The sequence below is a fragment of the Electrophorus electricus genome, chromosome 1, assembly GCF_013358815.1.
Source record: "Electrophorus electricus isolate fEleEle1 chromosome 1, fEleEle1.pri, whole genome shotgun sequence".
NCBI classification, from domain to species: Eukaryota; Metazoa; Chordata; class Actinopteri; order Gymnotiformes; family Gymnotidae; genus Electrophorus; species Electrophorus electricus.
Window position 1 is genome coordinate 2,953,823 of NC_049535.1, and position 24,367 is coordinate 2,978,189.

General features: G+C 44.0%; 3 protein-coding genes and 2 non-coding genes across 7 annotated transcripts in view; 2 read left to right on the forward strand and 3 right to left on the reverse strand.

Moving 5' to 3' along the window:
* Positions 1–89: 89 nt before the first annotated feature.
* Positions 90–14,779, reverse strand: ipo7 (importin 7). Its single transcript, XM_027011431.2, has 25 exons — positions 14,588–14,779; positions 11,842–11,923; positions 8,312–8,465; positions 8,067–8,225; positions 7,818–7,974; positions 7,614–7,703; positions 6,966–7,060; positions 6,754–6,838; positions 6,531–6,665; positions 6,163–6,262; positions 5,976–6,052; positions 5,247–5,363; positions 5,003–5,092; positions 4,562–4,727; positions 4,235–4,395; positions 4,002–4,130; positions 3,484–3,550; positions 3,237–3,362; positions 2,986–3,083; positions 2,808–2,903; positions 2,459–2,679; positions 2,093–2,301; positions 1,672–1,878; positions 1,454–1,570; positions 90–1,143 (listed from the first exon to the last, which is right to left on the reverse strand). The coding sequence occupies exons 1-25, from the start codon at positions 14,669–14,671 to the stop codon at positions 1,046–1,048; spliced, it is 3,120 nt and encodes a 1,039-aa protein (XP_026867232.1). The 5' UTR covers positions 14,672–14,779; the 3' UTR covers positions 90–1,045.
* Positions 5,465–5,645, reverse strand: LOC113579277. The gene has a single exon (XR_003410853.2). It is a non-coding gene; the product is annotated as a small nucleolar RNA SNORA23 (small nucleolar RNA).
* LOC113579271 lies at positions 7,377–7,557 on the reverse strand. The gene has a single exon (XR_003410852.2). It is a non-coding gene; the product is annotated as a small nucleolar RNA SNORA23 (small nucleolar RNA).
* A 466-nt stretch (positions 14,780–15,245) lies between the features above and the next one.
* Positions 15,246–19,027, forward strand: tmem41b (transmembrane protein 41B). Of its 2 annotated transcripts, none has more exons than XM_027010599.2 (7): positions 15,246–15,454; positions 15,959–16,076; positions 16,189–16,317; positions 16,973–17,066; positions 17,212–17,316; positions 17,480–17,618; positions 17,788–19,027. In XM_027010599.2, the coding sequence occupies exons 1-7, from the start codon at positions 15,367–15,369 to the stop codon at positions 17,955–17,957; spliced, it is 843 nt and encodes a 280-aa protein (XP_026866400.2). In that variant the 5' UTR covers positions 15,246–15,366; the 3' UTR covers positions 17,958–19,027. The 2 variants fall into 2 exon arrangements, with proteins under 2 accessions (XP_026866400.2, XP_026866409.2); XM_027010608.2 differs by having other exon boundaries at positions 17,012–17,066.
* A 2,043-nt stretch (positions 19,028–21,070) lies between these two features.
* Positions 21,071–24,367, forward strand: part of dennd5a (DENN/MADD domain containing 5A) — a 34,465-nt gene continuing 31,168 nt past the window's right edge. For both annotated transcript variants that reach the window (XM_035527130.1, XM_027011412.2), the window contains exon 1: positions 21,071–21,306. In XM_035527130.1, coding sequence (XP_035383023.1) covers positions 21,207–21,306 — 100 coding nt within the window. In that variant the 5' untranslated portion in view covers positions 21,071–21,206. The remainder of the gene's footprint in view (positions 21,307–24,367) is intronic.

Consider the following 24,367-nt stretch of genomic DNA (forward strand, 5'->3'; position numbering starts at 1 on the left):
CTCATCAAATGAGAAAGCCCTGCACCACCACGAGACTGGGAGACATACTGACCCTCAACATGGAAATGCCATCACGTCATAAAAAAACCTGAATGAAGTTATTTTTTTAATATCATATAGATGGTTCATCCATACATCAACCAAATGCTTGAGACCTTGACAATCCAGCCCAATTGTACATGCTCCAATGAATTATTCAAACAGCTTTCAGTGCTTGTAACAGTGTCCAGAGTGGACACCAAGAGCTTGCTTGCTTTCTTTTTTTCTGGAACCTTAAACATTTCCATTGCAAGCAGCAAAGCACCACCACTTATTTTAGCGTAATTCATCTGACAACCAGACAGTATGGGACACGTTGCCTGCCAAGTAACAAATGTTACTGTTTTAAATAGCTTCAATCGAGTTTTAAAAAAATTTGCAGTCTGATACAGAAGGCTAAGAGACCTGAACAATATGAAAGTGCTAGTCATTAATTTACAGATTTCAGGCATCACATAGTGCTATGACAAGTATCCAATATGCTACATTTGAATACACGTTTGACACCTTTCAAATGCCTCTGGTTGTTTGACCAGGCTACTTAAAAATCAAGAGCCTTGGCTTGTATATACAATAACATTTTTTTTTAATGCAGAAAAAGTTGAAACACTACTGCCAGAGGTATAATCTTATAGAGGCCCTTTGGCCTGAACAGTGAAAATGATGAGATTTAGTCCCGTTATCAATTTCGATTATTTATAGGCCCCGATGCATGTGGGTGGGGGAAAGGAGCTGCCATCATGGTATCCCTCTTGTTTTTGGATTCCATAAGACAGCATTGTTCAAAGCTTCTTTTTTCACTTGCAAGTTCTTGGTTTGTTTTCCTCAGCCATTGGTTGCATTTGGTTCCCTTCCCACGTCTTCTGGTGCTGTCCAGTTTGATAGTCAGATTGAAGATTGAGTGAGAAGAACCAGTTCTGGAACCACTACTTGAGGGAATAACACGAGCTTTTTTTCACTTCACTACAATCAGTCACAGAGTAAGAAAGAGGTGAAGAGGGAGGACTCAATTCATTCCAGGGGCACTGCCACCAAAGTTGAAGTTGGTTGGCACCACTGGCACTGTGAACTTGTATCCCCCATGTTTCTCAATCATCTTTGATTCTGAAATCAGAGAAGAAACAGTAGCAAATAAAGTATGAACTGAACAAGTCTGAAATATTAAACATTCCTCTCAAAATACTACAATTACCTGCTCCTATCATGGCCATCGCCAACAATGAAATATATCCTTTCAAATACCAAAGGAGATGATATAATTGAATACATCTGGTCATTTTTCTACATACAATGTGTACATGTGAAAACCAAGCCAGAGGGAAAGGGTTGCAATGATGGAGGGGAAAAAGAAGAAACCCAATAAAACCCCATAAGTTCTCATTTGGCACATTCCTGTCCAAATTTTAGTGCGTACCATGTGCTGCTCGTCTCTGATCTGCGAGTGTGCCGATGTCCTGAAGCTGTTTGCCCTGTTCTTCGTCCAGACACTGGGTGAGTGCCTGGTACCATGTTGGATCGCGGGACTGGATATCTATAGAGGCAAAAGCCCATTGAATCAGCGAGGTATCTTTAAAGCAACTCCCTTCTTTTATCTGAGGAATATGTATTATTCTTTATTAAATCAGCTCTTACTTTGTAATATGGCTTTAAAGATCTGGTACTCATCGACAGGATTCTCCTCATCATCAACGGAGGTGGTGTAGCCTTCAAGTGCAGTCTCCTCCGCGTCATCCTCTTCCCAGTCTTCATCATCGCCATCCTCTCCGGCTTGCTTGGCGAGCATTTCGAGGTATTCCTGGCCTTCATCGTCAATGTCATCCTCGTCGCTTCCAAGCTCAGCTGGAGACACGAATTGAATTCTATTTCTACACTAGTTCTTTTTCTAGAAACTCAACTCTTGACTAGTTTCTAGAAAGAACACAACAGCACTGACATCACTAAAACTTTCAGCTGTTTCAAATAAAATGTGACCTCGACAAACGGCACATCCATCCTGGTGAATGTTACCCACATGCTTTAATTTGACATGCTTTTCATGTCGCTCCTCAATTACCATTATCATCTTCCTCCTCCCCATCTTCGTCGTCTTCGTCCTCCTCGTTCTCATGCTCAGCCCTGCAGGCGTATGCCCTCTTCAGACCGTTAAACAGCAGGATGGCGGCAGGAAGAAGCTGGCCGGCGACCTGACTCACCGACTGGGGCCTCTGCTCCAGATCCATCAGGGCACACAGCCCCAGCACGCACATCTTCCTGTCGTGGAGCCTGCAAAAAACAGCAACGCCATACAGCAGTTACAGTGCGCACACACACAAATGATAAAAACCATCCATTCTAGTGGAATCTTCTGCTGTTGGGGTGGAGGAGTTGGAAAATCTCAGACACGAGCTAGCAGAGAAAGAGGAGCAGGCAGGGCAAGTACCCGAGGAAGCAGTCAATGTCCTTGAGCCACTGGGAAATGAAGTGGTTGGTGATGGGCTCTGTGTTGTTGGGGAAACGGAGGTTCTCCAGTGTGTTGAGGAGCAGAGGCGGGCTGTAGTAGAGTGCGGCGATGGCTACCTGCAGGCACATAGTCCTCAGCTCGCTGGTCTTTACCTCCCGCGTCAGACGCTCCAGGGCCGTGGTTACAAAGAGAGGCACCACCTGTGGGGCACATCCAGCAATGGCGACGACATCTCTAGAGCATCACAAAACACACAGGCCCAGGTCTGGGCAGTGGGAGTAGCGGGGACAGCCTTTTGAGAAAGTGTGGTTCGGTCTAAGGGAGGTACCTGGTCTATGCCCCGCCCTTTACATTGCAAAATGACGACTTCGAGAAGCTTGGCCGCATGACACTCTGGGTCCTCGCCTGGGTCACCTGTCAAAACCTAAAGGAAGGACACTAGTTATCACCTAATCAAGTCTGAGAAATGTTAAAATGTGTTGTGTACACAGTAGACAAAGTGTTACCTTTTTGCACATGCTGTAGATGATTTCAAGGTACTTTGTGTCGGACAGAAGAGTGTCTGTGTCAACTGTAACGTAGTTGTGGAGAAGTGGCATCATGTCTGAAATAAATGCATGCAGCACGAATAAACTCCAACACAGCAGTCAGGGCTTCATTTCAAAACAAAGGCCTTCCTTTATGGGGGGGGAGGATTTATAAAACAAACAAAACAAAAATCACAGAATGGTACGCAGTCCGGATTCAAGCAAATTACCCGTGAAGTAGTCAAAGCCATCCTGCTGGAAGACCTCAAAGACAAGAGGCAGGAGCTGCCACATTTGTGGTGACACCTGTTGACACGTCAGACTGTGAGCCAGGGACAGGATCTCTTCATAGAACTCTGCGGAACGGACACGGTTGCACACAGTGAGCCACTTGACCCGTGTAACTCCAAAACCTTATTAAAAAAAAAAAAAAAAAAGAAGATCAGCTGCACCGATGAGTGGAAGGGTGCCACTCACCTAGGACATGCTGCTGCAGCACTGTGCCGATCACCTGCAGACAGATCCCCTCCAGCTGCTGCGTGATCTGAAAGGAGCCAGCACCTGGTCACGCTGAGGTCACTGAGACTTGCAAAGGCAGCTGACCCCCCCACCCACCCCAACAAATGCGTGCGACTGCCCTGCCCTGGAACAATAACTACCTTCCAACGTTAACACGTCGTTGTAAAGCAGTGGCAGGAAAGGCTCAGTATTACACGCCAGCCGATTAAAACTAAAACTCCCACCTTTTGATAAGTACAGAGCGTCAAGAAGGTGTTGGAATGGCTGTGTGGTGGCATGCTCCGTCGCACTGGTTGCTAGATATATTTGGAGAGCACGCGCTCACGTATGGGGCTGGTTAAGGGCTAGAGAACGGCGTGTGCTCCCTGGAGCAAGTGGGCAGCTGGAAGTGCGTCAGCACAGTGATACAAGCCAGAGATAAGGGAAGGGCGGGGTGGGGGGGGGGGGACATGGACACGACAGCATGTTGCACTGACCTCTTTATGGTCCTCCACTACGCTGAGCAGTGTGTCGATGGTGTTGAGGATGCCCATGGCAGTCACGGCCTTGTCGTCACCGCCCTCCTCGTCGGGGCCGGTCTGGATCACCTGGTTGAAGGTCATGGCCTGAAGAGAGGGGACACGGGTAAAAAGGGCATGAAGGCAGTGGCCTCTACAAGTCCTTCCCCGGGAGTTTCCTTCAGGAGGACGGACTAAGGTGTGGGCCTTACCAGGTGCTGAGTCATCTCCACGGCGATGGGGGTCACCTCCTCACTGTACTCGCAGATCATCTTCTGGATGACATTGGTGAGGTCATCGTTCTCTGTCTCACGCACGATGTGAAGGAGAGCCTGCATCACTGGCCGGATGAAAGGGGTGATGTACTCTTTGGCTATTGGGGGTGGGACGGACAGACACACACACACACACACACACACACACACACACACACACACACACACACACACACACACACACACACACACACACACTCTCTCTTAGCGATCACCAAGGACCAGCGTCTAAGCAGGTGCCTAGAAGCGGACACGCCAGCCCACCTTTCTCCTGGTTACTGATGAGGACTTGCAGAGCGATGGCTGCCTCCACTTTCACAGGCATCTCAGTGTCGCTGATGAGACAGAAGCGTGTGAGCTCCAGGGCCGTCTGCAGGTTCTGGTCGCTCTTAAACTTCACCTCGCAGAAGTAGTGCAGAACCCAACAGGCCTGCAAGCAGAAGGCGTGGGCCGAGAGAAACTCAATACAGCATTCGAATAAGATACTGCCACGGACTAAAGGGGCCATCGTTTCCTCACTTAAAATAGTTAACATTCTAGGTATAAGAAACACTCTGAAAAATGCACCAATTGTACATCAAGATATTTGTGAAGTTCATACCCGATTTTCAACCTCTAAAAGCACTTATTTTCCTCAAGTAAAATCTAGCATAAGGGTTAAAGTTTTAGAGAGAGTCCACAGTATCTTTTTGGTCAAGGTCTTACCCTCGCTCTCATGTAACCGAGCTCGCTGCGGAAAAGGGGGAAGACGTGACTCTGCAGCATGAACTCCATCTGGTCTTTGTAAATCTTTTTCTATAAAAAAACAGTGAAACAAAAATTTAAATCAATTGAGTCATAATGAAGTTGATTTTCAGCCCAAGCCATCAAAGTGGCCATGCCAGCACTACGTGAGAGGGGATCATCGTTTTTTTCTGAGGAAAAGGAGAGAAAAAGCTGTTGTCCAGACCTTGAGCAGAATCTCGGCCAGGGAGCCAATCATGTGAAGGGCACCGTCCTTCTTGCGGGGGTCTGAGGCGAGCTCGGTGAGGATCTGATAACAGAAGCCCATCGTCTTCTGCAATACCTGTAGTGAGGGAACCAGAGTAAACTAAACTGGCACAGAAACATGGACGTAACCAATGACATGCCTACAAATCTTCAGCATCTGAACGTCACTCCTCTTGGTTTTGTGGGAGAGAATGGAGGCTGGCCAGTGGTGGAGAGTCTCAGAGACGTCACTAGGCCAGTACTATGATCTCCAGCGGCTCTGTGGCTGCAGGTCTGGTGTGAGCACAGACACCCAGCCTGTAAGACACAAGCTGGAGACGGCACTGAACGCAGACGGAGACTGCGCACACCACCCGCCCACAGCCAGCAACACACTACCGATGAACTGCGTTTCAGCACTGACCAAGGACCTCTTGCACACACAAGACATGCCAGCTATAAACAAAAACTTTCTCTACTGCGCAAAAGCCATTTGAATGAAAGAAGACACACTGTTCCCTGACAGACGTGTTTATGCTCTTGCTCAGTCTGGCCAGGCAGCAGCCCAACAGTGACTCTCCAGGAGCAGCATGGTGCTGAGGGAATGCATCTGCACGTTGCCATGGAGGTCCGCGCAAACGGAAGTGCAGTCAAACAAGCTCATCCTTGGGCCCCCTGGCGTTCCAGACGGCGCCATGGCGACACTCACTTCTTTCCTTTTGTTGCAGGCGGTGAAGAGCAGGGTCTGGGCAGCCGTGGTGGGCGAGATGAAGTCCTCGAACACGTCTGCAAGGGGAGAGCGAGACAACAGTGAGGAGCTTTCCGGCATTCCGTCCCCGTTGCTGTGCTGAGGCAGCTCGGAGCCGAACGTTCGGGCTAAGGTGCAGTACGCTCACCGAACTTCATGCGGATGTACTCGTATGGATCCTCCTGCCACAGCTCCTCATCACTGTCCGTGTAGCACATGAGGGGGAAGACCACGTCCTGGATGATGCCCTGCCACCACACACACACACACACCGTCATGTCCCGTCAAAGGAAGAGCCGCGTATGCACCCGTACACGCAATCAAACGCAAACATTTATAAGGGTGAAAGGTTTCTTTAATTCACAGAGAAAACTGATTCAGATATGGGAAACCATTCCTAGTCTGCAGCAGCAATAAATATGACAAATCTGAAAGAAGCTGGAAGGAATATAGGATTGCAAAAAAGTAAATATAGCATTTCTAACTAGGTTACTGAATAAAGGGAAGTGTTCTTACCTGGATATGAGGCTTTAGGTTCTTCCAGGTGACGGCATGAGCTATGCCCTGGTTAATGTAGTTCAGGGCCTGTTGCAAAACTCTGGGTGCTACGTATTGCCTCTCCTTATATTGATACAAGACCTTGAGCAGGACCTATGACGAGACACAGGTGGGAGGTGAGAGCATTGGCAGGGCCATGCCTTGATGGGGGGGAACGGGGCGTGCCCCTGGCGACCCCTACCTGTTGAGCGGCCACGGCGTAACCCTTGAGGAAGAGCTCGGCAAACTCTGTATACTCTTTGGTCGTGTTGCCGGGGCTCCCGTACCTAAGACACAAAGCAGAAAGGTTGTCGGATGCACAAAAGCTAACCGACGTGAGCCTGTAAAGATGCCTGGCGTTTACGCGAGTCAGCAGCGAGGATGTCGGTTGGAGTGCGGGCGGGCGTGTCGTACCTCTCGAAGAGCCGAGCCAGGATGTGGAGGGCCCACTTCTTACACTTCCACCAGGGGAGCTCAGGCCTCTCATCCTCGTCCACCTGCAGCGTCTCCTGGGAAACAGCGCACAGGTAGACTCAGGCAGCATAATACATGTGCTAAAGAAATTACTCCTGTTAAAGGGTCATTTCAATGTTTTGTAATGGACACCCATACCCCCCCCCCCCCCAACATGCACAAAACCTAGAATGGTGCTCCTCCAGTTTGATTCAGGGAAATGTAGACAGCCCAACATTCAGTTTAAACACGTCACATTAGGGTTAGAAATAAATTATAGCAGATCTTCCGAAAAAAGGATGAAGCCCTTTGTATTATACTGTTCACGGCAGGAAGATTTGAGCCTGGCATTCAGATCGACTACCACAAACGTTTTGTGGGAGAGAATGGAGGCTGGCCAGTGGTGGAGAGTCTCAGAGACGTCACTAGGCCAGTACTATGATCTCCGGCGGCTCTGTGGCTGCAGGTCTGGTGTGAGCACAGACACCCAGCCTGTAAGACACAAGCTGGAGACGGCACTGAACGCAGACGGAGACTGCGCACACCACCCGCCCACAGCCAGAGACATTTAACCTCACAAACTACACGCTGGCAGCCCCATGTCCTTACCGGAGGAACATCTCTGTCCACTACTGTCTTCAGGATCTCCATCCACTCGGTCAGGTTCTGCTTGTTGATCAGCTCCAGAGGAAGATTATACTGGGGGAAAGAATGTTACCACACAGATTCAAACCATATCTTCACTCAACATTGACTGTCAGTCTCGTTTTAAACAGGTTAGAAGCAAACCCCTGACCCGTGTGGGTGGAGTACCTGAAAGAGTGCGTAGAGGATCTTGAAGATCTGTTTCTGCACCAGCACAGAGTCGCTGGAGAGGTCTGGCAGGAGCTGGATGAAGCGTTCTTTCAGCATGGGCATGAAGATCTGCATGGCGGCGATCAGAGGCTGGCGCTCGTCCGGCTTCTTGTACCTGCGACGTGCACATGCACACAATCAGCGGGGGGGGGGGGGGGGGGGGTGCCTCGAGTGTGCTGCGCTTAACCCCAACCGCCGCCATCTTACTCGTAGTTCTTCACCAGCTGGTAGAGACACAGCAGGATGCCCAGCCAGCAGGCACTGTTGTCGGACTGCAGGTAGAAGCCAATCTTGTCCACGATGGCCGTCCATTTGCCAGGGTAGTCGTGCTTAATCATGTGGTGAATGCAGGTGGTGAGCTGGACTCTGGAGCCAACATAGTGAGAAAATGGTCAGGCGGCACTAAAGGAACCCCGCGCCGGCGGCTGCCTCGCCTGCGGTCGGCCTGTTACCTGATGCGCTCCGGCGACTGGATGATGGCCTCCACTATGTTGTCTCGGATAAACTGGCGGTCCGACTCAGGGATGTTGCTGGTAGGCACCTCGTTGTTTGCGTTCTCACCTTCGCTCCAGAACTGTGTGACCATGTTTTTCAAATAGATGACGCCTGCACAAGGAAAGGACATATGCAGGCACCTGAGTTTCAATTGAGTTTCAAGTGAAATAGCATATGGGGGAAATGTTCTCAGGTTTAATTAAACAGGGAAATAAATAATAAATTTAAGAGAATACTAAAGCTTTCGTGGAATCAAACAGAGTGAATTTTCCTGTAATGACATGCAATTGTTATTTTAACATTCTAAAATAAAAGCTTGTCAAAACATGTTTCCGTTGACAGCTGCATTCTTACACAGACCGAACGACTGCAATATGGCACTTGCATGCGTGCTTCACTCTGACCAATTCAACATTCTGGTCCTAACCGAAAGGCTGATGTGCATGGAAATAGTGAGAGGGGAGTGTAGGTGTTCTGTGCTAATGGAGCCACAGTGAGCGCCACAGCTGAGCTCGTGCTCAGCACGACCGACAGGTGTGCCTTTCAGGCCTATTTAGAGTTCAGCTCTCCACTTTATTAACCCGCACTCTCGCACACAGCCGGGGTCCGTTACAAACCCCGTGCAATCACGTATGCATCGTCCGTCATCTGACACGACCACACAATGGCTGGGCCTCTCTCACATGTGGAAATCAGTGCATCGCAGCAGCAAGCCAGGGGAACGCACGCCGCGCTGGGTGGCTAAGGGTTCACGCAGCTATGCTAAATGTGGACAGGCCATGCGATATGGGTTTTGAATGTACTTTGCGTGGCCCAACCCCCAGCACTGCACCGTGGTACTCCAGCAGAGGGGATGAGGTGGGGGAAATAACAGGACATACTACTGACCCGGACTGGGACAAGCAGCCGATCTTAATGTGTCTCAACGCTGAGTCAATGGTTCATGCCCGCCTTGCCACAGCAGCCGGTATGAGCCAAGTGCATGTCTGCTGGATTGCTGAGGTGGTTAACGCTCACAGAACATGCCCGAGGGGAGTGTAATCCAGTCCACCGCTGCACTGATCCCTGACCTCTGCGTTCAGACAAGCATCATGAGCCAGGCACAAGGGAAGCGCCGTCACCGAGAAGGTCTCGGATAACTGAGAAATGCCGTCCATCTAAGTAATGCTGCTGCGACCAGAGTCTGCGCCTCCTCCGGGGGCTCGTTTTACCGTCATGGCACCTGATTATAGGACCGCACTCGAGGATTGGCACACGGTGGGGTGAGAGGGGGAGGTTGGCATGGCTCCAGTTCTCAAAACTCTAAACACCGGGCACACTTAGCTGCCATCACAGCCGCCATCATGACCACAGGTGGCTGCAGCAACAAGCAGCTGCAACCAAATAAAATCTGGCCAAAGTCACACGCCACGCACCAGTGCTTTAGTGACAGGCTACATGGTCACAGGACACACGCTGGGTGTCACAGCAAAAAGGCAGGAAGAAATGTCTCTCTCAGTTAGTGTAGCCTCAGACCAAGAAAAAAAAAAAAGCAAACAAAGAAAAACAAGAATTGAAAAAAAACAAAAAAACTACAATGTTTATAAAACATTATTGCTTTTTTAAAACAGTAGAGCATTATGCAGTGTGACAGCTGTAAACTGAGACCTAAAAATTACTCATAGATGATATATGAAATTAAAAAGACAATTGGGGGACAATTCTGGGTTAACAGATGAGTCAAGTCCTTTAAGGCAAACCACCAAAAGGTACACCAAACGTTCCCTGAAGTGATCTCAGCACAACCACCACAAGCTCTTTTTAAAGTGCTCCACGCAAACCATCTGAGGAATGTACTTCAAGAACTCCTAACCCTTTACCGAGCATGGTCTGGATGCAGCACCAGCTGAACCAAACCTGTGGAGTACACACGCTTTACAAGGGGGGAGAGCTCTACTGTGAGTAGCAAAGGAGTGTTTCAGAGAAACCGCTCGATGGAAAATACTGAGCCTGTGATGTCACCTTTAGCCCTTAAGCAGGCCCAAAAAGAAATAAACATAAACAAACACACTAAGGCTGGGGGCAACGCATTGACGTAGCCGATTACGTAAATACATCGATTTGCATAACCTGCGTCGCCGCGTCCCTATGAAGCAAGATGGCTGCACCCAGTCAAAGTATAGATTCCCCCAGAGAACAAGCACAAGCTAAAAACAAAAAAAAAACAAAAAAAAAAACCCCAGCCACGATTAGCCAAGGTGTGGGAGTGTTTGAGACAGGGACCCAACAATGCGGTGCTCTGTAAGCTCTGCAAATCAGAAATGGCTTATCACAACAGTACAACCGCAATGCACAGACATTTGAAATGAAAGCACCCTGGAACGCCTTTTTCGAGACGGCATCATTAATCTCGTTTACTTTTTGTCAAGACCAAAGATGATATACCAGGACTTGTGGAATGTGTTTGTTAGTAGTAGTCGTCAATTGACTGTCTAAACGTCATCACCTTCATATTAAAAACAATTTCTGCAACGCAGCTATAACATAACGTTACGCTACTTGACATCTAGCTAGCCAACCTTGCCCCTCTGTGGTTATATGCTTTCTACTTAGTATAACAGGTATGTATGAGTATGAAAATTAAACTAATGTTTGACTGTTATGTTTGTCTGTAAATCATTTCATTTAGCATTATTTTCCTTGTCCTAACAGTTGCAAAAATACAGTAACATGGATGGTCTCAAATGCATATTACTCCAATTATGGAAATTATTTCATAACAATTTGAGATTCAAGTCAAGTACTTAAGTAAAAAAAACAAACAAAAAAAAACAAACACACACCATGACATCACGCCCCCTTGTTTACTTACTGTGTAACTTTCCTAGTCGGTTAGTGTGTGTATATTCTTTGTTTCTTTTGGTCGCTGGTTGTTTTTTTTTGTTGTTGCTGTGTGTGAGTATTAGAAAGGGAATCTTCATGTGCTGTTGATGTCTACATGCTTAAGTATTACAGACTGCTCTGTCTTTGTACTACTGTTTCAACATCTTTCTACTTTTGTCTTCAGTAAAGTTGTTTGAAAACCTCGACTCATGCTTGCCCTCATCACAAATGATTTCTTTTTACTTTATTTTTAAGAGATTATTGAAGTATTAATGAGATGTTTTTGATATTTACTCTGGTTAAGTTATAGTAATCAAGTAATCAAGATCTGAACTTCAATACCCAGCAGTGTGGTGCTATGGTCTACGTCCCTGTGTTCGCATGTCCATAGGCAATGTGCTGCCACAAATTTGGCATATAAAGACACAGATGGAACATATTGGCTTGGTGTCACTGCACAACAACCGACAGACTGCTGAAGCAGAACTAGGGATGTCACAGATGCTAGCGCCCATGCCGGGCCCATTAACCAACACCAGCGGGTTGTGCATCACTTGTAGGCAGCTGGGGCTCTCTATGACAGGTCGACGTAAGCCTATGCTGAAGCGTCTTTAAATGCGTGTACCTGCTTGCCGCACAGGCAAATCCAGTTGTTCAGACATGGTCACCTGCAGTAGCGTGGATGTGAAGTTTACCTGGGCATGGCCCTGCAATGAAAACCAAAGATCTTTTGTTAGTGTTGTAAAGGGGAATGGACGTGGATGAGTGTGTGAACAGTAGCTTGTCAATCTCAGCAGATAACAATACAGAGGGGGGGAAGAAAAAACAAACAAACAAAAAAAAACAAACCCTGGTTGTCAAAGCACCAGAAAACAAAAAAGAATTCCAAGGAACTGATCTTCGGTGACACAGGGTGCTTGTTTCGGTACACATTTGTTTACTTTTGGGTGCTCACATTCCAAGCCAAAACCATAAAACAACTCTATGCACATTCATTAGATTCACTTTTTCAGTATTTCTTAAAAAAGACTATTGTACTCATGCAATATCAGTATTATGCTAGATCTGAGTGTGAAAATACTCCAACATACCTGTCCTTAATGACATGACCAGTTAAATGAAATGGACTAAAATGTTTCTCACACTTTCAAATGCAGTGATCTGAAGTCAAACAAGGATAAAGATGATAACACAAGAAAAATCTGTTGGCCACTGAGTTTTTAGGTGCAACAGCTAAAGTAAATGCTTAATTGCACAGGCAGACCCAAATAAGCACAGAGCCTAACAATTTGCCCATTACAGCCAAATAACTGGTTAGGTTTTTCAGAATTGGTGACGTTTTACAGAAGCTCCTACATTTCGGGTTTCATTTCATTTTATCTAGAAAGTGTTTCCTTAGCGATATCCCAGAGAGTGTCGTAAATGAAAGGAATCAAACTGAAGTGCCATGTCACTGGCGCTGCGTGTTCACGCCCTCCCTCTCTCCTGAGTGTGTCAGCACCCAGACATCCAGGACTTTCGTCCACATGGGCTGCCTGGAAGCATGCCAGCATGGTGGTTCTGTCACTGGAGACTGCAGCAGGCATCAGTCCACAGCTCTTTTCAGACTGGCTGTGGCTTCATTTGCTAGGCTATTGTTTTAAAAGTCAAAAAGCAGAATGAAAGCAGAAAACCACATCAGTGAATAATTTTTTTTTAAAATAATAGTGATGGTTGTCTTTTATACCCTTGTGTAACTATTTGTGCTGAACCTCCACAAATACTGCATATAGAAGACTGGTAGGTGAGCCTCCCTCTCACTCCCTGCAGTGACAAACGCACTCAAACCTCTCCCTGACTACCACACATGACTCACCTCATGCTCAGGACTTTCACGTTATATTCTTTAGTCCTGACTTACCCAATAGGAAAATAACTCATCTAAGCACAGTGGGGCAAAAACACTTTATTTTGATTTCAAACATCACAAACAAGAGAAAACCAAGATTTCATGCAAAGTAATATTCATACAAGTTTCTACATTAGTCAGCTATATAAAAACAAAAACAATGCACAAGTTAAAGAGAACACAAATACATCGCTCTGGATAAGAGTATCTGCCAACTGCGGAAAATGTAAACAAATATTCCCACAAGTTCACTGACTGTTAACGATGCAGTATCGGAGCAGATGTTTCAGGATTTTTCAAAAAGCTAAATAACAAACCTTTTAAATACTCAAAACTGAAAGCACAAAAGTGCGATTAACAGCATTTCTGAGTAGGTTAAAAACTAGAAAACTACGGAACGTCGTCATACACCGCTAACGTAGCTAGGTTAGCTAGCGGTAGTCATCCTACTACATTGATCACCAGCTTGGTCCATTCGATCAAACAGAGCAGGCTTTGCTGAACGGTAGCTGCCTAAAAAGGGCACATTTCACACGGGTTCCGAGGCGGTGGTTTAAAAGGAACCGGGCTGCCACTGTGCCGGGTAGTCAACGCTACAAACTGGCCTGCGAGTCAGTGCAGGAACAGTGAGCTACAGTTTACGCGAAGTGGTTAGCGTTAGCCGCTTAGCTAGGTTAGCCAAGCTAGCTACTACACCTATCGGCCCAGGCAGTTAGCGAGCTAAGGTTAGCTAGCTAATAACGTTTCTCGATTTTAAATACTTACCAAAAATAGTTGGCGGTTTAACACACTGGTTCAAAAGCTACCCGACGTCCGATTGACTAATCGCTATATCGTTAGTGGTTGTTAAGTACCGAAACTCTGCCTAAGCCACGAAGAACAACGACACGTGAGACTACCCGAGTTACCTCACGAGCGCTCTGTGGCGTACGCGATCTTGGCGCGTGCAGCTCCGGCTAACGGACAGCTAGCGAGCTGCCTAAGATAGCCGTCTAGCTAACGGACTCCTCCGGTGTGATAAAACACCGGGCTTAAAAGCGACAACAGCTCTCACACGTTGCCTGATGCGACTCGAGAACACGTTGCGTTGCAAGTTGGTTCGTTAATTCGTTATCTCCGACCAACTGCGAGGGAAACGTAGGAAACTGGCGATCACGGGCTAACGTATCCCCGCGACGCTAGCCGACTAGCTTAGCTTATGTTAAAAAGCCAGGAACGCGCTTGAAAACAGTAGCCTGAATTTACAGCGCAACTTGTAAACGAACCTCGCCTCAATTAAAGACACTACGCCTGGCAAGCAGCCGACGTTGCCGCAGCACCACGATCTCTCTCTCTCACACACACACACACACACACACACACACACACACACACACACACACACACACACACACACACACACACACACACACACACACACACACACAAGGCCCCGTACGCGCCGCCGCCGTCACCATTACTACCACAGAAGTGAACCCTTTACCTCATTCAGCTGTCTCTCCGCGGCCTCACGCAAATTTGGCTCCATGGTGCCCCGGAGGGCTTCAATCAAAGAGTTTGGATCCATAGCACGATTCTCGTAAGGCTCAGATGTGGAAGGCTCGGCGATCTATGAAGTCCTGGGCAATGCGCACATGGACGCACGGTTCTCCAGCTACCGGCGCGAAAGGAAGAAGGGTCTGGACGGACCGGATAGATCAGCGCCAATTTTCCCCTAGCGAACTTCCGCTTTTTACAGAGTGCATTCTGGGGAATGTAGTTTTTTTATTACTACCGAAAGCTAATGGTTAAAACTCCAGCATTTTCTTTTTCCTTTGTGCTCTTAAATATCTTTTCACTATATACATGTTATATACATCAAATATGATATTTGATGTATGTTTAGTACTTATAACACTACAAAGGAAAAACATAAAACAACGAAAATATATTCAAATATTTTAAATATATTCAAAATAGTGAGAAATTATATGTACACTCAACTAATATACAAAAGCCAATAAAGCCTCACTGTTTATGCTTGTTGCCATTAATTCATCCCTCCATCAACCATTGCCAGCTAAGTAAAAACAGCAGAGGGCGCTATTTGTCATCCAGTTAACAATTCCACAGCCGTCGAAAAAGAACAAGGTAAAAGGTCATTCGCGTTGTAGCAGCAGTAGTCGGGAATTACCGGGTGAGTCTGCAGTGTGCGGTGATTGACCTAAATGAATATCTAAAGGGACCGGAGACGGATTTTAACATCGTTTTTTACACACTGAAATGGCCAAAAAGAGAAGCGGTGTCATTGAAGCGGGAGTCACACCTCTGTCAGAGGAAGAAGTGATAAAAGAAACTCAGTGCCTTAAAGGTAACTGGCAACTTTGCTAGCTCGCTAGCCACTCTCACCTTAGCTACAGCAGTGTTGAGCTTAACCTGAAGTAACTGCTCAACTGAGAGATTTGGCACATTGCCAGGAAAGTTAGTTTTGTATATTTGTTTCGCCAGGAATGGCTAGTTAACTTGTTTTTGATAACGGTAATTTTTCAGTTGACAGTGTATATAAATAGCCAAGAACGCCTGAAGTTGACGATTTACCGGAGGGACTTTTGACAGTTGTCCCTCATACTCTTCCAGTAATCTGATATTTTAGGTTTTTCAGCTAAATTGGCTAGCTTTCATTTTGTGTGTAACAGCTGGGTATCTAACAACCTACGCTGTTTTACATGAAGGCCATGTCTGTCCCGTGTGTGTCTGTCCCTGGGCATTTCGTAACAGATGACGCAAAGCTGGGCAATACATTACTTATTATCTTCAATGACTAAACATTTTTATGTAAGAAATTATTGTTTTCAATTCATTTTTTGCTCCACAGCGACTCAGTACTCTGGAGGGGGATCTGCCCGTATGTCCCTTCTCATTCTGGTTTCGATCTTTGCTTGTTCTGCATCAGTAATGTATCTGGTTTATAGGAATTTTCCTGAGCTCAGCGAGTAAGTAGGATGCTTTTCTCTTAGCTGAATGTCTGGTATGTAGATGTGTGTGTGTGTCTTCGGAAAGCTATTGCTCATTTTGTTTTTTGTTTGTTTTTTTCTTTTTCCTCAGAGATGAGAGGGAAAAGATAAAAGTCCCTAAAGACATGGATGATGCTAAGGCATTAGGCACAGTACTCTCTAAATATAAGGACACCTATTATAGCCAAGTGCTTATAGCTTATTTTGCTACTTACATCTTGTATCCTTTGCATCATGGCTAAGAAGGCTTTGCAGATTTCTTTTTCACCTTCTTATTGGCCAGAACGATGTTAGTGACTTTGATTGGGGTGAGCATGTTTTGGGATGCTGAAGTGGCCAGTAATATCTGTAGAGCAATTTCTCAGTGCAATTCTGTCCTGTTTTACCGAATAGGAGTTTGGTGTAGTTTTTTTTTCCTGCAGTATGAGTCCTCTGTGCTTCAGAAGGGTATGTGCGGGCATTGATTGTTTAACGTGTACTATTGGAAGTAAATGTTTTGTTTTCTGTTTTTTAAATATGAAATATGATGCAGGGTGCTTTACTGGGTCCAGCCAAGCAGGTGTTCAGTCACATGGAGGTTTGCCAAGTGAACTCTACTTAATATTTTAACCAAATAAAGATTCTTGAGAGTGAACTGTAAAGACAAGTGACAGATTGACTTGGTGATAACTGCGAGTTACTTAGAGTTTGGTAAAAATGACAAACACACTTTTCTTATTTTGTAAATCTCCATCTGCTTTGCTTTGACATCTGAAATGTTTCTCCAAGAGATGTTTTTTTGTAAATTCTGTGTTTTATGGTTGAGCACAACAATATACAAATAGGTAGGCATAAATCTGCAAAATGTATTGTGGGCCTTGATTGTGATATTGCAGCCTTCAGACGTTTGCCATTCCAGGCTCAATTTTTCTCAGTATCCTGTCTGGCTATCTATATCCCTTCCCCTTGGCCTTGTTCTTGGTCTGTTTGGTAGGTGTAAATAGTCATTTTCTGCATGTAAAACAATTTTGTAATGAATATAATTTGTGACATAAATGTTGTGAACAGTGCAGATGTCAATTTAATCAACAATCAAGTGTACTCTTGAGTAACATAATGGTTGTTTGACTCCAAGTGCTCAGGTCTGGGAGCCTCTTTCTGCTACATGTTGTCCTATTTGGTTGGCAGACCTGTTGTTTACAAGTACCTCACAGAGAGAGCCCAGAAATGGTCTCAACAGGTAAGGTATTAATATGGCCACATGTTTGGTTGGCATAAGTCGCCATGATTTTAAAATGAGTTCTCCAAGTGTAATTCATGTATGTGTATTTGTTTGTAGCATCTTGTTTTTATTTTTGATGTAATTCCACTAGATGCATATGTTTCCTTCCTTTTATCTACAGGTGGATAAGCACAGAGAACATCTAATCAACTACATAATTTTTCTGAGAATTACCCCCTTCCTCCCAAACTGGTTTATCAACATTACTTCCCCTGTCATCAATGTACCTCTGGGAGTCTTTTTCCTTGGTACATTCCTTGGTAAGACTTATTTAATTATTTTGTTTTTAGTTTGTTGCTCTCTCTGTTTAGGGTTTCACAATCTGCCATTTCAGCGTTTTGTTTCATGCATCATACTTCAAACTTATTTAATTAGTCACTTCCTTTTTGAATTTATGTGGTTAATCAGCCTGCCTCGCCCCTCTCTCAGGAGTAGCCCCCCCTTCCTTCGTGGCAATCAATGCCGGCACAACACTCTACAAGCTGACGACGGCGGGGGAGGCTGTGTCCTGGTACTCCCTGGTTGTACTGGCTGTTCTAGCTGTGCTCTCAATCCTTCCGGTCTGCTTCCAGAAAAAGCTGCAGCAGAAGCTGGAGTAGGGGGCTGTCTTGCTCCGCCCACCCTGCCTTGCTCCGCCCCCACCTGCCCTGCGTAAGGTGGTGTCCTTCGGCTTTCACCCTACTGCTCCATGTTCTTGCAGAGCAAGCCCATGTTGTGGATGAACAGGGGCCCAGAACAGTGGAGCTGTTTTCCGTCTCATGTTTAGTTTGCTTACCTTGACATTGTTTCCACATAGAATGAAGATTTCAAATCATGATCAGGGTGGTTGTGTTGTGTTTGTTTTTTCCCCATGTTTTTAATAAGACTAAGTTTTAATTTATGTTCCTGCCATGTTCACTTGAGTAGTTTCTGTCTGTCCAAAATTTCTCCCATTTTTCCTGGAACAGTAAAGCAATACTTCAGATGTTGTATGTTGTGTTGCCTAGACAACACAATGTGCATTTGTTTTCTTTACTGTGTGACACACCTGTAAAAACATAACACATACACCCCCGACATCTTTTTGAAAACAAATGTGCCATCAGCATGATATTTCACACTTCAGCTTGGCTGTTGTATTCAGAGGTGCAGGTTTGTTTTGCAGACTTATGCTAGGAGAATGGACATTCTGGGACTGTTACAGCCTTAAGGCTGATCTGAGGAAGACTGAGACAAGTGTATTGCTATGCCAGCTCAAACTGTACAGATCCTTGGTGATCTGCTGTTAGTGCCCTACGTACTGCTGCCAACTACATGTAGGAGGTGCTAGTGCTCTTGGCTCATCTTTTAGAAGTTTCTTCACTGCCACCACCTATTGTCCAAAAAAGATGTGATTTCAGATACAGATGATTTGTATTTATCACAACACCTTCTGCGTATTGAAATTTGGGACCTTTTTAGCTTGATTTCATTTTAATTTGGTTTTGTCTTATCTAGTGGAAAATTGCTGGAAAAAGTAGGGTATTTTAGTTGATTCACCAAAACAAGCCTGTGGCAAAGATTGCTTTGGGAATTAGGGTTAGGTTTGATTTATTCAGCAGGCTTAAGATACAAAGAACACAAGAGTTAGGTTAGAAAGAGTAGAGTTAAATTACCTTCTTGTGTAGGTGTAACTGGATCAGTAATACTGTTTATTTGTGTGTAAAAATTATATATATATATATATATATATTTTTTTTTTTTTTTTTTATTTATTTTTTTTTTTTTTGTATGTGTAGCCCAGTAGTTTTGTGTGCAAATTAATGTCTATTAGTTGCATTTCATTTTGGCTTCTATTTCTTTAAAAAGATGGACCTATATGAAACAATGAGTAGCATATATCAGATACACAGTCTGGTTTGCACTATCTCTTCCTGTAAAGGTGAGCTGTGGAGGAGGTTAGATACTCAGAATGCGTAGGAACTGAATGCTTCATTCGGTGTGATTTCATATTACAAGATTGTGTCTTTTGATCATTATTTCATTGTCCAATCCATGATTTAGTCTAACCATCTCTGTCAGTATGATTGCTATCCACACCTCAAAGACATCTTAACTGTAGACTGGGAATGGAATGTGAATGCTTTACAACACGAGTAGAATTGTTCTTTATAATCATTTTAAAACCCATCCAACATGTTGACTGAAACGTGACTGTGGTAGATATGTGTATGACACATGATCTCAAGTTATGTTCTGACTAAGTTTTCCTCTATTAAGTCTTATGATTTGGCTTATCTCTGCAGTCACAGTATTACACTGAGTTGGTGTATTGCAGTATGTTATTTGTATGTAGATCCTATTAATAAACTGTTCTTTTGAATGCCATGAAAAAATGTTATATAACAAAGATATTTATTATGAAATGATTAAAAATTAAGGCAAATGTTTTCCTTGACTTATGTTTATTACACACATATATATATATATATATATATATATATATATATATATATATATTACACTTGTTTCTATTGAATAAGAGAAAAATCAGCAAATGAAACTAGAGAACAGATTTAGCCGAACAAAATGTTTCTATAGTGCTAATATAGGAAAATACACTGAACAGTAACCATTTTTGTTATTTTACCTGTGTAATTCAGCAGGGTTTAAAATTAAGTCATAACCAATCGATATCGAAATCACAACCCTATTTATACACATTTCTCTATTTTTAGGGCACCATAATAACGTTGTCATGGTTGTCTTTTTTAAAATATTTTATTTGCAGTTAGTCGTCTGATGTCTACAACACAAAGGCATCACGCGAAACTGGGTCTTCCTGGGTGATGTTCAGATAGGGCTATGGCGCACTTCCTGGTTCTTGTGCGTTTGTCTTCGTTTAAGTTAAATGCATACTCAGTGGACTAGGGGCCGGTCAACTATAATCTACTTTTTGGCCCAGAAAAACTCTGTAGTTGCGTGTAAGTGAAAGTGTTTTTCTATATTTCGAAAATGATCCCGCTGCGTCATCAATAAACCCAAGTGAGCCAAATTTCACAGATGAGGCAACAGGCTTCGGTTCATTAGCAACTCCATATCCCGTAACTTTTATGAATAGTATTACAGAACATGTAAGTATAAAAAAAAACAAAACAAAACAAAACCCCAAAACCTTCATGCAAATACTGAGTTTTTTTAAATTATAGTATTCATCGAATAAAACAAACAATCACCGTTCTGAGTGGAAAGGTGGATCCTAGACGAACTGACTTTCCCCAGCTTACTGTTCTGGAAGTGGATTTTTTTTTATTACCGTCAGTCAGAAGAGGGCAGTCACTCATTTCTAGACTATATAGACTAATTTCTTATATTGCAGTGCAGCGGAGCATTATTGGTTCTTTTAACAGAGAATCTCTGTCTGTTATATGCTAAATGAAAATGTAATTATGTAGGACATTCAGACGTTTTTTTTTTTGTTTTGTCATCCTATAGATAAAAGACATGGTCAGCGGTCTTAGATTGTACTTGTATGTACCCGCTTGTTCCACCGAATCTGTTAAGGTCATTTAGACTTTAATTAAAACACATAAACCTTTATTAATCTGAAGTATCGCTGCCTTAGTAGACGCGACCTTGCCTGATGAAGGCTTCATCACATAACGTCACCGTTAACGCAGTAGCGTGCGTGCGCAGTAGCACTCCCCAGCAGCCGTCGAGAACAGCTGTGCCAGGGCCCATAATGCAGTTCGGGCGCGTTCACAGGCTTTTTCACTGCTGTTCGGGTGACGAGCGCGTTCGCAATGGCTGCGCAAAACGAGTCCGAGGTGTCTTACCGTGCGCCCCAGTAAGGGCCCCGAGTGGAAGAGCGCAACCGGACCGGGCTCAACATGACCACCGGGTTCAGCTCCAACTCCTGCCGATTTGCAGATTACTTCGTCATCTGCGGACTTGACACCGACAGCGGGCTGGAACCAGACGAGCTGTCCGGTAAGTGTTAAAAAAAAAAAAAAAAAAACCCGAGCGTTTTTTAAGATGGAAATGAATGTTCTGTTTTGGTTTGAATCGGATATGTCGTATGCCGAGCTTCTGTGTACATGGCATCAATCTGGTTGTGTATGCTATGTGCAAAAATGTGCCAGTAAAATATGATGCCTGTCTTCCTACTGAAGAATGTAAATCACGACGCAACACCCAGGACAAGGATTTGCTGGAAAATGTTGCATGACTTTTTTCAGCATCTTGTCCTTTCCTAAGTAGGCTACGCTTCGGTTCGGTTTTGCCACCCAATAGCTGTCCCATTGGAAGCTCTCGGACATTTGCTCTGATTTTACTCCCGCCATCATATTTACACAACATGCAGTTACAAATTTATGTCAGCGAAATAATTCCCAAATGCTCACTGTAGAACTACAACTGCTTTGCAGTGTTTGTATAGAAAGTGTATTTGAGGCTGTACACAGTCTTAAAACCAGAGTTAGAAGAGAGGTGCGTTTCCTGTGGTTAAGTACTTCCTCTTTTACAAATTATGCTTTGTGATGTTTAGAAACCCCAGTATTTATTTCAAATACTTAATGGTGATAGTCTGTGTGAAAGGAGGAATATCTAGAGACTTCATCATCCTTTGATTTAATCAGCCTGACTGAACTCTCATCATTGTATATGAGTGTGTTATTGACAATACCTCATCTATATCAAGCACTGTCCTGTACATTTAAAATTACTTAATAATTATGGTCTTCTAACAAAAGACAGTTATTTCAGTTAGATTTGGATACGTTTTGTTCATCCCTGCATGAAGAAAAAAACAGCTCGTCTGTGGTTTCAGGTTAGATAAATTGAGATGAAGTAGAGAGATTGCTGGATTAATGGGATGGGTTTCATGCTGCTTCATGTTGTTGTGATCTTGCCACAGAATGCAAAGAGAATAGCATGTGATCTTCGTTTAGCCTATAGTCTGTTTTTCTTAAACTTTCAGAGAAATATATTTTTTTTCCCCCCCAAATAAAAATGTTTTCTATGTGTCAGAATGGGGAAAATCATCTGCAGTTAGGCTTGAAGAAAAGGTTTAAGTAGAACCCCATGAGAAGTCGTTATCTGTTATGTTACTCCACGGGACATTTCAGGAGACTGCTTGGTGGTTAATGGTTCACTCAGTAAAAGACATTTTGTTAAGGCTATGTAGAATATTTCATCAAAATCTTTCCATCAAATGCTACACCCTGCCTATGGTGAATTTAATATATCTTAAATTTGATAGGGTAACATTTTAAATGATTGTAGCTTTAACATGCTTCTGAGTATGGAAAAATTGCTAATTAAATCAGTGATTACAGCAGTGCTAGAATGCAGAAATCTTAGTTCATGTATTTAGCCATTGATGTGCAGTGTTTCTGCAAGCAAATGTATTGTTTGTGATTAATATATTCCAGTTCTCGTTTTCACTCATTTGAATTGTCAAATGTAACACTGGAAGACACATGCAATATCAGTGTTGGCCAGTGAAAATGAGCTGGCTGCTTACTCCCAAATGTTGCTGTTATGCTTAGCCTTTAAGGTATATAGAGTCCGGGGTCATTTGATGACCGCTGTCGCGGTCACACCATAACACATCCTTCCCTTTAGTTGCTCATTTTAGTTTTTTTCTTGTGTTTAACATATTCCCTCCTAGATTAGAACTTCTGTGTTCTAGTGGTGTTCTGCCACAGGGGTGATAAAAGAGGGTGATTTATTCTCCATATAGCTTTCATCTCATCAGCCCTGATAAGGTGACTGTGATCTTGGCATGACTCATGAGTCATGTCACTGTGCTCCAAACAACTCAAAATGGATCCACTGTCACGTACCATGCGCTGTCTGTGTTCCCCTGCAGTTATCATTGGGAATGCCACGCATCTTTTGGCGCTTAGAGGAGCGGTTGTCAAGTACAGTAAGGTAGCAACAGTGCAAGCTGCTGAGCCTGGCAGCCCATTTTTCTGGGGTAAATGTAAAGCATAAATTCAGAATCTGGGTCACCTGTTGCAATGAAACAGTGCATTGGTTATCACAGATACAGCATTTACATTAGTGATGCCTGTCTTCCTACTGAAGAATGTAAATCGCGACGCAACACCCAGGACAAGGATTTGCTGGAAAATGTTGCATGACTTTTTTCAGCATCTTGTCCTTTCCTAAGTAGGCTACGCTTCGGTTCGGTTTTGCCACCCAATAGCTGTCCCATTGGAAGCTCTCGGACATTTGCTCTGATTTTACTCCCGCCATCATATTTACACAACATGCAGTTACAAATTTATGTCAGCGAAATAATTCCCAAATGCTCACTGTAGAACTACAACTGCTTTGTAGTGTTTGTATAGAAAGTGTATTTGAGGCTGTACACAGTCTTAAAACCAGAGTTAGAAGAGAGGTGCGTTTCCTGTGGTTAAGTACTTCCTCTTTTACAAATTATGCTTTGTGATGTTTAGAAACCCCAGTATTTATTTCAAATACTTAATGGTGATAGTCTGTGTGAAAGGAGGAATATCTAGAGACTTTTCATCATCCTTTGATTTAATCAGCCTGACTGAACTCTCATCATTGTATATGAGTGTGTTATTGACATAGTACCTCATCTATATGCATTGGTTATCACAGATACAGCATTTACATTAGTGATATATGAAGCAAGCTGAGTTTAAACGCACAAGTAGTTTACAGTACTGTTTACATTTTGGCAACATTAACAATTCCCACATGTTTTCAGTATGTACTGTGTGGTAGTGTGTAAAGTGTAAATTATATCCTTAGATTCACTAAATGTACATCTTGGCTATTTGTTACCATAGATGTTTGAGTGTACACGTACTTCCAAACATGTACAAATACAAATGCCAAGCTGTTCGTAGAAGCAAGAGTTAATAAACAGACTTGAACTTTGAAATGGGCCCAAGTGCGTCTCTAGAGCTGGGTGACGCCTTATTCCTAATTACAGACCACGGACTTTTGCTGCATTGTCTGTGCCCCTGTGCTTCCACACGTCTGCATTTTAGTGATTCTAGTTGACCAGCGGTGT